Source organism: Odocoileus virginianus, chromosome 8 (assembly GCF_023699985.2).
Source record: "Odocoileus virginianus isolate 20LAN1187 ecotype Illinois chromosome 8, Ovbor_1.2, whole genome shotgun sequence".
Classification (NCBI taxonomy): Eukaryota; Metazoa; Chordata; class Mammalia; order Artiodactyla; family Cervidae; genus Odocoileus; species Odocoileus virginianus.
This window is the reverse complement of record NC_069681.1, coordinates 26,798,774-26,812,677: the sequence shown is the minus strand read 5'-3', so window position 1 is coordinate 26,812,677 and position 13,904 is coordinate 26,798,774. Positions and strand designations below refer to the sequence as shown.

The following is a 13,904-nucleotide window of genomic DNA, read 5'->3' as shown; positions in this document are numbered from 1 at the left end:
CTCAGCCGTGTCCAATTCTTTGCAGCCCCAAGGAATTCTCCAGGCCAGAGTCATGGAGTGGGTAGCCTTTCCTTTCTCCAGGGGATCTTCCCAACCCAGGGATGGAACCCAGGTCTCCCCCACTGCAGGCGGATTCTTTAGCAGCTGAGCCACAGGGAAAGCCCAAGAACACTGGGGTGGGTGGCCCAGCCCTTCTCCAGCGGGTCTTCCCGACCCAGGAGTCAAACCAGGGTCTCCTGCATTGCAGGCGGATTCTTTACCAACTGAGCTATGAGGGAATTAATACAAATAGTCACAGTTTTCTGCCTTAAGTATGAAACTAATGATTTCTTACTATCTAAAGTGTGGCCTAAAGGCTGACACATGCCGTACACAAGGTGAAACTTAGGAACATTTTGCTGAGTGAAGAAAGTCAGAGACAGAAGACCACATACTGAATTTATAATGAGATGCCTGGAATTAGCAAATGCATTGAGACAGAGGTACATTATTAGTTGGATGAGCGGGGTGAGGGGAAGATGGGAAGTACCTCTGAATGGATATGGGGTTTCTTTCGGGAGATGATGGAAATTTTCTGGAAGTAGATGAGATGGTTACATGCATTTGTGAATGTGCTAAAAAGCACTGACTTGTACACCATGAAAGTGTGAATTTTGTGCTATGTAGATTATACCTCAATAAGATAAATGCGTGAGGAAAAAGTGTTTCAGGCTGAAAGTGAAATCTGCTGCATACAAGCAGTGGGACCTTAAGGAAGGTGCTTCCCATCTCCGAATCTATATTTTGTCAGACAACGGAGATTAAGTCTAATGTTAAGACTTTCTTCGGGGGTAAAATCGAAAATTATATTGAAGAGCAACTCAAGTGACACGTAGACTTGTTTAGTTTAACAACTAAGTGATTTTGTAAAATTTCTTTTATCATTCATGATTTTATCTTTGTAGTGTTAGAAATAAATATGAACTGGAATAAAAAGACAGGATAAAAATAACTAGGTACAGTTATGTTTTAGGGCAGAAAGTCTTGATTTCTGTAACTGACTTTCAGACCTTGTTTTAGTGTGGGAAGGAAAAATGTGGGCATCTGAAGTTTCCTCTATAAAGAAGCCCCTTGGGCAAACTTTGGGAGATAGTGAGAGACAGGGAAACCTGGCGTGCTGTAGTCCATGGGGTCCCAAAGAGTCAGACGACTGAGTGATGAACAAAATCAACAACCACAGCTATAAAGAAGTCACAGACATTATGAATGAGAACTCTTTCTTTAAAGCTGTTAAATGCTTGTATTTTTCAGAGGGGAAGAAAAAAAGACTGGTTGTTGATTTTTGTCACAGTTTCACAGTGGTGATTGGTTTGGGCAACAATTTACTGAGCTATGTTGGGACATTTTCAAGTAGAGACCATGTATGCAGTGAATCAAACAGTTGACATGATTGACAGGAAATAGAAATGTATTTCTTTAAAAATCTCTTAGGCATCATTCACAAAGCGGCATTTCTTTCCTAACCAGTGGTGTGGGAGTCAGTGGTTACAACACCCAGCGTTTGGGGAGGGTTTGGGTCTCTGTCTCTCCTCTCTCCTCACCATTGCTGAGATCTTCTGCAAGCTCCCCTCCTTTTTTCCCCCTTTCCTTATTTTTCCCAGGACAGATCGGGGCATATTCATTGATAGGAGAAGCATAGAGCTATAAAGAACTTAAAATGTCTTCTCTCCTCCATATAATCTACAGTTTTTCTTCTATATTTTTTTCTTCTCCCACTTTTTATCTCTAGTCCTCATTCTGAAGATTTTACAAGTAAAACCTCATCTGAATTACAGTTGCCCGCCTTTCATCATCATTTAAAACTCCAACTTCCTATTTCCTTTTTTAAAAAAATTAATTTATTTTAATTGGAGGCTAGTTGCTTTACAATATTGTGGTGATTTTTGCCATGCATCGACATGAATCAGCCCAGGAGTACATGTGTCCCCCGCTCCAAAGCCCCCCTCCCACCTCCTTCCCCATCCATCCTTCTGGGTTGTCCCAGTGCACCGCTTTGAGTGCCCTGTTTCATGCATCAAACTTGGACTGGTCACCTATTTCACATATGGTTGTATACATGCTTCAATGCTATTCTCTCGAATCATCCTGCCCTCACCTTCTCCCAGAGTCCAGAAGTCTGTTCCTTATGTTTGTGTTCCTTTTGCTGTCTTGCACATAGGGTTGTCATTACCGTCTTTCTAAATTCCATATAAATGTCTTAATATACTGTATTGATGTTTTTCTTTCTGACTTACTTCACTCTGCATAATAGGCTCCAGTTTCATCCACCTCATTAGAACTGACTCAAATGTGTTCTCTTTAATGGCTGAGCAATATTCCATTGTGTATATGTACCACGGCTTCCTTATCCCTTTGTCTGCCAATGGACATCTAGGTGGCTTCCATGTCCTGGCTATTATAAACAGTGCTGCGATGAACATTGGGGTGCATGTGTCTCTTTCAGATCTGGTTTCCTCAGTGTGTATGCCCAGGATTGGGATTGCTGGGTCATATGGCAGTTCTATTTCCAGTTTTTAAAGGAATCTCCACACTGTTCTCCATAGCGGCTGTACTAGTTTGCATTCCCACCAACAGTGTAAGAGGATTCCCTTTTCTCCACACCCTCTCCAGCATTTATTGCTTGTAGACTTTTTTGATAGCAGCCATTCTGACCAGCATGAAATGGTACCTTATTGTGATTTTGATTTGCATCTCTCTGATAATGAGTGGTGTTGAGCATCTTTTCATGTGTTCTTTAGCCATCTGTATATCTTTTTTGGAGATATATCTGTTTTTCTTTGGCCCATTTTTTGATTGGGTCATTAATTTTTGTGGTATTGAGCTGCATGAGCTGCTTGTATATTTTTGAAATTGTCAGTTGTTTCATTTACTACTATTTTCTCTCATTCTGAAGGTTGTCTTTTCACCTTGCTTATAGTTTCCTTCACTGTGCAAAAGCTTTTAAGTTTAATTAGGTCCCATTTGCTTATTTTTGCTTTTATTTCCCTTACTCTGGGAAATGGATCACAGAGGATCTTTCTGTGATTTCTGAGCAAGCAAGTGCATGTTCTGCCTATGTTTTCCTCAGAATTTTATAGTTTTTGGTCTTACATTTATATCTTTAATCCATTTTGAGTTTATTTTTGTGTATGGTGTTAGAAAGGGTTCTAGTTTCATTCTTCTACAGGTGGTTGGCCAGTTTTCCCAGCATCACTTTTTAAAGAGATTGTCTTGTATATTCTTGTCTCCTTTATCAAAAGTAAGGTGTCCATAGGTGCGTGGATTCATCTCTGTGCTTTCTGTTTTATTCCATTGATCTATATTTCTGTCTTTGTGCCAGTACCAGACTGTCTTGATGGTTGTAGCTTTGCAGTATAGTCTGGAGTCAGGCAGGTTGAGTCCTCCAGTTCCATTCTTCTTTCTCAAGATTGCTTTGGCTATTTGAGGTTTTTTGTGTTTCCATACAAATTGTGAAATTATTTGTTCTAATTCTGTGAAAAATGCCTTTGGTAGCTTGATAGGGATTGCATTGTTTTGGATAGTATACTCATTTTCACAATATTGATGCTTCTGATCCATGAACATGGTATATTTATCGATCTAGTTGTCTCATCTTTGATTTCTTTCATCAGTGTTTTATAGTTTTCTATATATATATAGGTCTTTTGTTTGTTTAGGTAAATTTATTCCTATGTATTTTATTCTTTTTGTTGCAATGGTGAATGGAATTGTTTCCTTAATTTCTCTTTCTGTTTTCTCATTGTTAGTGTACAGGAATGCAAGGGATTTCTATGTATTAATTTTGTATCCTGCAACTTTATTCATTGATTAGCTCTAGTAATTTTCTGGTGGTGTCTGTAGGGTTTTCTATGTAGAGGATCATGTCATGCAAGCAATGAGAGTTTTACTTCTTTTCCAATCTGAACTCCTTTCATTTCTTTTTCTTCTCTGATTGCTGTGGCTAAAATTTCCAAAACTATGTTGAATAGTAGTGGTGAAAGTGGGCACCCTTGTCCTGACTTTAGAGGAAGTGTTTTCAATTTTTCGCCACTGAGGATAATGTTTGCTGTGGGTTTATTGTAGATGGCTTTTTATTATGTTGAGATATGTTCTGTCTATGCCTGCTTTCTGAAGAGTTTTTATCATAAATGGGTGTTTAATTTTGCAAAGGCTTACTCTGCATATATTGAGATAATCATATCTCAAATTGAAATTTATCTTTCAATTTGTTAATGTGGCATATCACATTGATTGATTTGCAAATATTGAAGAATCCTTGCATCCCTGGGATAAAGCCCACTTGGTCATGATGTATGATCTTCTTAGTATGTTGTTGGATTCTGTTTGCTAGAATTTTGTTGAGGCTGCCATCACCCTAATACCAAAACCAGACAAAGATGGCACAAAAAAAGAAAACTACCTTTTGCTTTCAGGGAAAAGGTAAAATGAACAAGTCAACTTTGCAATACAAAAGGAAACAGAATCTTTGCATCTATGTTCATCAGTGATATTGGCCTGTAGTTTTGTTTGTCTGGCTTTGGTGTTAGAGTGATGGCAGCCTCAACAATTCTAGCTCACAGTCCTTGCCATCTTCTGTGGAATCGCTTTCTGAACAGAGATGCCTGTGGGATTAGAACAAGATGGGGCCACTCTTTTCCATCTGTCCACCATCTTATCCACCCAACCCTTTGACTCGGTTCACTCTGAGCATCTAAAATCCAGTGATGCTATTTAAGGATAAGGATGGGGGCTTTGAGCCAGCCCAGCCTCTGTTCCTGGTTGGTATACATACCGATATACTAGGATGATAATGTGCCCTTGCTCCGTGGAAAGAGGGCAGAGGACCTGAGTTCAGGGCCCTCCAAGACCTTACTGTGTGTGTCTGTTTGTCCTGATCTGTATACTTCATGATGAAGGTGTAATATTGAGTTGGCCAAAAAGTTGGTTTGGGATCTTATGGAAAAACCCAAATGAAGTTTGTGGCCATGCAGTACTAAGTATAAGGCTTTCTTGAGTCATTCCAGGGAATTGTCTAACCTGAGAAGGATTGAGAGAACACCTGAATTTGTAGCTAGTTGGTCCAAAGTGCAGGTGGCCTGGGAATGCCCAGACTTGTGGCCGACATCCGAAGTGGGACTGACTTGCTGAGGATGGTGCCTTACCTTGGGGGTTCATGCTGACTCTAGGTGGTCCATCTATGTCAGAAACACACTGCAGTACAGCACAGGGCAATGAGGGTGGCCCCTGTCTTGTGGGCTTGTTCTCGATGACTAAGCAACTGTGTAACTCTTGAGATATTCAGAAACTCCCTTCATAATGCACAGAATTCTGGATTCAACTTACTTTAAGAGACTTTTTAAGTTTCTTTGCAGATAACTGTTGAGAACTCCTCTGAGATGAATGAGACTACTGTCAGATGGATGTCTTAAAAACAGCATTATATCAAATCCAAACACAAGTGACACATTGAAATTTTTATTTTTGTTTTAGAGACAAGTGATATTTTACCAAAGTGGTTTTTTAAGTTGTAGGTTTTACAAAACCTAAAGTCAATTCTTTTTTTGTTTTTTTGGAGGGTGTCAACAATAGCAATTAATTGAAACACTTTCCAAGAAATGTTTCATTCCATGTTAATCTTTGGTTCATTATTTTATTTCATTGATGCAGAAAAACTCCAGTTCCCTATAATAAGTAATTTATGTAGCTATGTTCCTAAGATTAAAATTGGGACCTATCTACTTGGTCCATTACTTTAACCATCAAAATAACTGAATCACATATGCCATTTCTCCACATTTGTTTCTATTAAATTTTCTTCCCTTATGGGCCAAATGTATCTCAATATAGTCCATTTTATTTGTTCTCTTTAGTTTTCCAAAATTGCCTGAGTTATAATGGGCAGTAATTGTTGCCTTCGTTAGTTTAATGATGTTCCTCTTTCAATTTTCAGAAATAGAATCCCAGTTCCTACAGGCACATTTGCTCTGCATGAAATGCTTTTTATGTTTATAGAAATAAGTAACTCTTGAATAAATCCAGTCGAGTTTGGAAATTGGGTGTGTGCTGGTGTAGTACCATCTAATTTCTTCCACAGTCGAGTTAAATTTACCTCTCCTGCATTAATCTAAAGTACCCTTGGATGGTAGCTCTTTCATTTTCTTTATGTTTATGGAGGCTGCCTTACCAAAAGCCTTCTTTTAGAAAGTAAGCTATTTAATCTGATTTTTTCGTTCTCACTGATAAATGTCTAGTCATAATTTTTTTGTAATCAGAATACTTTTTCATTAAAGAGAATATGGAGAGTGTAGAATGATATATAGAAGTATGACAGTAATCTCTTGTTAGCATCAAGGAAAAAAATGCACCAGAAAAGTCAGTAAATATTTAATTCAAGAGGATGGCAGATCCGCTGGGTGAGGAAATGCAAACCCATTCCATTATGCTTTCCTGGGAAATCCCATGGACAGAGGAACCTGGCGAGCTGCAGTCTAGGGGGTCACAAAGAGTGGTACATGCCTGAGTGGCTGAGCACTCGTATGCACTTAGCAGTAGGGAAGAGAGATTGAATGTAAAGGCCTCAAAGCTTGTTAGTGCCGGGCTCAGAGGAAATGTGCTGGAGGAAGTTAACCGGAGCTGGTTGGAGTGATGAGGCATGAGTTTGCTCGCTGGTGTTTATGGAAGTCAGGCTCCTGCCCTCCGGCAGTGACAGGGAGACCGGGTGCCACCTGTCATGATGAGTGCATCTCAGAAGGGTGGCTGTCAGTTCCTGCAGGCAGAACCCCTGAGTTGTAAGCCTGGGCATGCGTCACTAAGTCACTTCAGTCGTGTCTGACTCTATGCGACTCTATGGACCATAGATCGCCAGACTCCTCTGTCCATGGGATGCTCCAGGCAAGAATGCTGGAGTGGGCTGCCATGCCCTCCTCCAGGGGATCTTTACTGGGGAAGCCCATTCTTCCCAGGGACTGAAGCCATGTCTTTTACATCTCCTGCAATGGCAGGCAGGTTCTTTTCTTTTTTCTGAGTGTCTTTATTTTTATTCATTTATTTATTTGTTTATTTATTTTACTTTACAATGTTGTATTGGTTTTGCCATAGATTGACTTGAATCCACTATGGGTGTACATGCATTCCCCATCCTGAAACCCCTCCCACCTGCCTCCCCATCCTATCCCTCTAGGTCTTCCCCAGTGCACCAGCCCCGAGCACCCTGTATCATGCATGGAACCTGGACTGGTGATTCATTCCTCATATAATTTACATGTTTCAAAGAAATAAAAGGAATCCAGGTTGGAAAAGAAGAAGTAAAACTCTCACTGTTTGCAGATGACATGATCCTCTGCATAGAAAACCCTAAAGACTCCACCAGAAAATTACTAGAGCTAATCAATGAATATAGTAAAGTTGCAGGATATAAAATTAACACACTGAAATCCCTTGCATTCCTGTACACTAACAATGAGAAAACAGAAAGAGAAATTAAGGAAACAATTTCATTCACCATTGCAAGGAAAAGAATAAAATAGTTAGGACTATATCTACCTAAAGAAACAAAAAACCTATATATAGAAAACTATAAAACACTGGTGAAAGAAATCAAAGAGGACACAAGTAGATGGAGAAATATACCGTGTTCATGGATCAGAAGAATCAATATAGTGAAAATGAGTATACTACCCAGCACAATCTATAGATCAAGGCAAGCAGGTTCTTTACCACTAGCGCCTCCTGGGAAGCCCTTGTAAGCCTAAGAGGGGTTTACATCTTAAAGGCAGGCAGAGATTAAAAAAATCATAATCTTAAGTAAGTTCTCTAAGAAGGGAAGGGTCAGGGGTCTGGAGCAGGGAGAAGCTCTGTTGGAATGAGAGGAATGTTACTACCTTCTTCAGCATGAGTCCATCTTTTTGATGCAAACTGCTATTCACTCAGCATATTTCTTCATATGCTTTATATGTTTCTTGTTTATGAAGCTGAATTCATCTTTCTCTATAATTGCACTTATCTTTTAAATTAACCTTATGTAAAATATTTTGCCATAATTGATAAAGGTTTAATGAGCATTAAAATACCAATGATTACTTCCAGAGTCTTCCTTTTCCTAAAAGAATAGAATTTTAATATATGTTTATATTCTACAAATGGATAATCAATGAAAAGCTAAATATATAGACATTAACATGGGGATGCTATTGTTAACCACAGTGATTATGGATAAAATGTGTTCTATTTTAAAAATAGAAGTCTGAAGAAAAATTGTTCCATAGATGTCAAAACATTAACACATGCCATGAACCTAAGTGCATGTTTTTCACTTTCTCACAGAAAATATCTGCATGACTAATTAATATGCTGTCTATCAACCCAACCAAATCATTCCAAGGCATTCTTCTTACATGAATGTGGGTGTTTGTAATTATTGTTGTTAGTAAGTCAAGGGTTTACAGCCTGTGATCTTATTGAGTGTATAAATGATATTTTTAAATGCAGGTGAGTGTGTTAGCATCACTGAACATTACAACTTAAAATACATGTAGATATTCTAATTCCTGCATTTGGCAAACGTGGAACTGTGGCCCAGGGATGTTAAAGGTGTTAGAAGGTCAAGTAGAAGCCTAGTTGAGGTCAGGACTGACGTAGAATGAGGTCACTATATTATTCCTGGACCAGTCTTATTTCAAGTGTATCTTTTAAAGAGCCTTCTATCAACACTGCGATTAGATTTGGGATGTGAAAGAAGTATTTCAGCTGTTTAGTAAACTCACCAGTTCTTCGTTTTGCGTGCGTGCTGGGTCAGCAGCTTCAGTCATGCCTAACTCTCTGTGACACTGTGGACTGTAGCCTGGCAGGCTTCCCTGTCCATGAGATTCTCCAGGCAACAGTACTGGAATGGATTGCCATGCCCTCCTCCAGGGGATCTTCCCAACTCAGGGATCGAACCCACATCTTCTCTCCTGAATCTCCTGCATTGGTGGCAGACTCTTTACTACTGAGCCACTGGGGGAGCCTCTTCCTCCTTTTCAGTCAGTTCAGTTCAGTCGCTCAGTCATGTCTGACTCTTTGCGACCCCATGGACTGCAGCACACCAGGCCTCCCTGTCTGTCACCAGCTCCCAGAGTTTATTCAAACTCATGTCCATCGAGTCCGTGATGCCATCTGACTGTCTCATCCTCTGTCGTCCCCTTCTCTTCCCACCTTCAATCTTTCCTAGCATCAGGGTCTTTTCCAATGAATCAGTTCTTCAATTCAGGAGGCCAAAAGACTGTAGTTTCAGTTTCAGCTTCAGCATCAGCCCTTCCAATGAACACCCAGGACTGATCTCCTTTAGGATGAACTGGTTGGATCTCCTTGCAGTCCAAGGGACTCTCAAGAGTCTTCTCCAACACCACAGTTCAAAAGCATCAATTCTTTGGTGCTCAGCTTTCTTTATAGTCCAACTCTCACATCCATATATGGCTACTGGAGAAACCATAGCTTTGAGTACATGGATCTTTGTTGGCAAAGTAATAGCTCTGCTTTTTAATAAGCTGTATAGGTTGGTCAGAACTTTCCTTTCAAGGAGCAAGTGTCTTAATGTCATGGCTGCAGTCACCATCTGCAGTGATTTTGGAGTCCCAAAAAATAAAGTCAGCCACTGTTTCCCCATCTATTTCCCATGAAGTGATGGGACTAGATGCCGTGATCTTAATTTTCTTAATGTTGAGCTTTAAGCCAACTTTTTCACTCTCCTCTTTCACTTTCATCAAGAGGCTCATTAGTTCTTCTTCACTTTCTATCATAAGGGTGGTGTCATCTGCATATCTGAGGTTATTGATATTTCTCCCAGCAATCTTGATTCCAGCTTGTGCTTCCTCCAGCCCAGCATCTCTCATGTTGTACTCTGCATATAAGTTAAATAAGCAGGGTGACAATATACAGCCTTGACATACTCCTTTTCCTATTGGGAACCAGTCTGTTGTTCCATGTCCAGTTCTAACTGTTGCTTCCTTACCTGCATACAGATTTCTCAAGAGGCAGGTCAGGTGGTCTGGTATTCCCATCTCTTTCAGAATTTTCTACAGTTTGTTGTGATCCACACATTCAAAGGCTTTGGCATAGTCAATAAAGCAGAAGTAGATGTTTTTCTGGAACTCTCTTGCTTTTTTGATGATACAAGGGATGTTGGCAATTTGATCTCTGGTTGCTCTGCCTTTTTAAATCCAGCTTGAACATCTGGAAGTTCATGGTTCATGTACTGTTGAGGCCTGGCTTGGAGAATTTTGAGCATTACTTTACTAGCATGTAAGATGAGTGTAAGTGTGTGGTAGTTCGAACATTTTTGGTATTGCCTTTCTTAGGAATTAGAATGAAAGCTGACCTTGTCCTGTCCTATGGCCACTGCTGAGTTTCCCAAATTTGCTGGCATATTGAGTGTAGCACTTTCACAGCATCATCTTTTAGGATTTGAAATAGCTCAACTGGAATTCCATCACCTCCACTAGCTTTGTTTGTAGTGATCTTCCTAAGGCCCACTTGACTTAATTTTTTTAGGCTCCAAAATCACTGTAGGTGGTGACTACAGCCATGAAATTAAAGGATGCTCACTACTTGGAAGAAAAGGTATGACCAACCTAGACAGCATATTAAAAAGTAGAGACATTACTTTGCCAACAAAGGTCCATGTAGTCAAAGCTGAGGTTTTTTCAGTAATCATGTATGAATGTGAGAGTTGGACTATAAAGAAAGCTGAACACTGAAGAATTGATGGTTTTGAACTGTGATGTTGGAAAAGACTCTTGAGAGTTCCTTGGAGTGCAAGGAGATCCAACCAGTCCATCCTAAAGGAGATCAGTCCTGAATATTCATTGGAAGGAGTGATGCTGAAGATGAAACTCCTATTCTCTGGCCACCTGATGGGAAGATCTGACTCTTTGGAAAAGACTCTGATGCTGGGAAAAATTGAAGGCGGGAGGAGATGGGGACAACAGAGGATGAGATGGTTGGATGGCATCAGGGGATCAATGGACATGAGTTTGAGTAAACTCCTGGATTTGCTGATGGACAGGGAGGCCTGGCATGCTGCATTCCATGGGGTCGCAAAGAGGTGGACATGACTGAGCGACTGAACTGAACTGAACCAAACTGAGCTCTCTTTTGGCACAACGTCAATGGGAGAACCTGCAACAACAAAAATGATACAAGTTTCATTTATTTATTCTTTGCCTAAATTGAATGGCAAAGAAGCAATAGAACTTCTAGAATTGTTTGTAACAATGTAGCCCTTTAGTGTGTTGTTCAGTTTTCATCCCCTTGTTATCATTTCATCACAAACTATTTTAACTGTTTCCCATGATTTTTTAGAGCTCTCCTGGTGACTCAGATGGTAAAGAATCCCCCTGCAATGCGAAAAACCTGGGTTCAATCCCTGGGTTTGGAAGATCCCCTGGAGGAGGGAACGGCTACCCACTCCAGTATTCTGGCCTGGAGAATTCCAGGCCAGACTGTGTAGTCCACGGGGTCACAAAGAGTCAAATACAACTGAGCAACTTTCCTATGATTCTATAATATATTTTAAATCCTATATGAATAATAATTTAATTAACTGCAGAATGTTGCTTTTACTTGTTTGTTGTTCATGTTCATATTTAGATGTTTTGCTTAGTTCAATCACAAGTTTCAACCTTAGCTATTAAGTTGCCCATTGGTCATCTGTTAAGTTATATATACTATACATTCATAAACATTTTCTTCTCCAGTTGAAATAAATATATGTTTGTCTTGGAAGTAAAGCTGAATGAAATCTGGAGCTGATAGAAAAGCTTCAGGTTTCTCACTGATTTTCCCTGCAGCATTGAGACTGTTTCTTATGTAAACCAGACAACTTTCCGTTACTGAGCTGTTTGGTCACTGTAGTTTTTTATTGAGGTGGCAACTTTAGGAGACTAATTATAGCATGGATTTTCCCTACAGCAGTCCCCTGGTATTGCCAATCGCCAAGCAGGACAGCTTGTTGGAAAAAGACATTATGTTCAAAGATGCAACAAAAGGTCTGTGCAAGCGGCAGTCTCAGGACAGCACAGTGGAGAACGCCGCCCTGCACGGCCCCACCAAGCCTGAGCAGGTAATCACACGCTCCCTGCACGCCTGCCACGGCTGCAGCCATGACCTCATGCCTTAGAGCCAACTTTTCAGAATAAGCTCCCAGTAATTTCCATTCAAAGAAAAATTAATGAATGCAGGTATTTTGTGAAATGCCCATATGTAAATTGTTACAGTATTACACTGACCATTAACAAATATTGCTGTATTTCACAAGGATTTGAATTTTGTAATCTGGACTTATCAGGAATGGGAGTTCAGCTAACAGGCTAAATTTCTGAATATTTTCAGTTGTGGCATTAGTCATCATTTTGACTATTATGTAGACTGTGTGTTTTTTTCTTACAAATATCAAATATTTTACATAACAAGAAAAGAAAGCAAGTCAGTCACTGAGTGACGTGTTAAATGCAACTGTGCTGGTGTATTGTGTGTGTGTGTGTGTGTTTGTCACAGTGTCCAAAAGATGGGAAATTACTTTGAGGAGCTTGGGGTTATAGAAATTAATGTATTTGGTCATCAGTTCCACAGAAATAAATGACTTTTATACATTTCATGTTTTATAAATGACAGAGTCGTTTTATGAATGTCAGAGTAATCTCTGAAAGTATTTTGTTTGTCTACTGTATCTAATTTTGAATGTTTTAAAGACACTTTGCTGAGATTCTCAAGAACCTCTACTTTTAGTTTCATTCATTTCTGTTATTTTAAAATAACAAACTCAGTTTTGTAATTTTGACATATCTTTACATTTTAGTAGGTGTACTCATCAGCTGAGGCTTCCAGAATGAAAGACAACACACGGAGTGGCTTAAACCCCAGAAAGCTTTTTTCTTGCAGTTCTGGAGACTGGAAGTTCAGTATCAGGGCACGGGCTGACTCGTTTCTGGTGAAGGTCTTCTTTCTGACTTGCAGACCACCGCTTTCTCCCTGTGTCTTCACATGGTACAGAGACAACAAACAGCCTCTTTGGTGTCTCTTTTAAGGACACTAATCCTATAGGTTCGGGTCACCACCCTTTTGACCTCCCTTCACCTTTATAACCTCCTAAAGACCCTATCCGGCTTCCCTGCTGGCTCAGTGGTGAAGAATCTGCCTGCAATGCAGGAGACACAGTTTCGACCCCTCGATTGGGAAGATCCCTTGGAAAAGGAAATGGCAACCCACTGCAATATTCTTGTCTGGGATATTCCGCGGACAGAGGAGTCCCACGGACTGTAGGAGCCCCATGTCCATGGGGTCGCAAAGAACTGGACATGACTTAAGGCCTTTTCTTGTTGTTAATCACTATCTCCAAAAAGTGTTTTATGCTGGTTAGAGCCTCACCATGTGAATTTGGAGGAGGGGAACCATTCAGTCCATAGTGACAGACAAATTGAGTGTTTGGTGAAGTTTAAGCCAAAGCTTTTTCTTAACATTTTTAAAGATCCTTTAAGCATTCTGTAACCTTAAGTACATATTCTTAAGTGACAGAGGCTGGTCTGAAAAGGCTGTATACTGTATGATTATACTATTTGACATTTGAGAGAAAATCAAACTATTGAGACACTGAAATCATTAGAGATTGCCAGGGATTGGGGCGGGGGGAATACATAGGTGGAGAAGGGAGTCTTTAGGGCAGTGGAACTTCTCTGTATGACCCTGTAAGCGTAGATAACTGACGTCACACATATGTCCAAATTCAGAGGACATGTAACACCAGTGTGGCCTTGATGAAAGGATGTAGGAGTGGCCAGGCTGTAAGGATCAGGCCTCCCATCCTGATCCTTGATGTGATCTGTGGGCCTTGGGTGATAATGATGTTTCAGTGT

General features: G+C 40.1%; 1 protein-coding gene across 7 annotated transcripts in view; it reads left to right on the top strand.

Moving 5' to 3' along the window:
• The window catches only part of MYO16 (myosin XVI), a 499,683-nt gene that overhangs the window by 225,350 nt on the left and 260,429 nt on the right, over positions 1 to 13,904 (top strand). For 6 of the 7 annotated variants that reach the window (XM_070471419.1, XM_070471420.1, XM_070471416.1 and 3 more), the window contains one exon: positions 11,965 to 12,115. In XM_070471419.1, coding sequence (XP_070327520.1) covers positions 11,965 to 12,115 — 151 coding nt within the window. The remainder of the gene's footprint in view (positions 1 to 11,964; positions 12,116 to 13,904) is intronic. The other variant, XM_070471417.1, reaches the window with a different exon arrangement.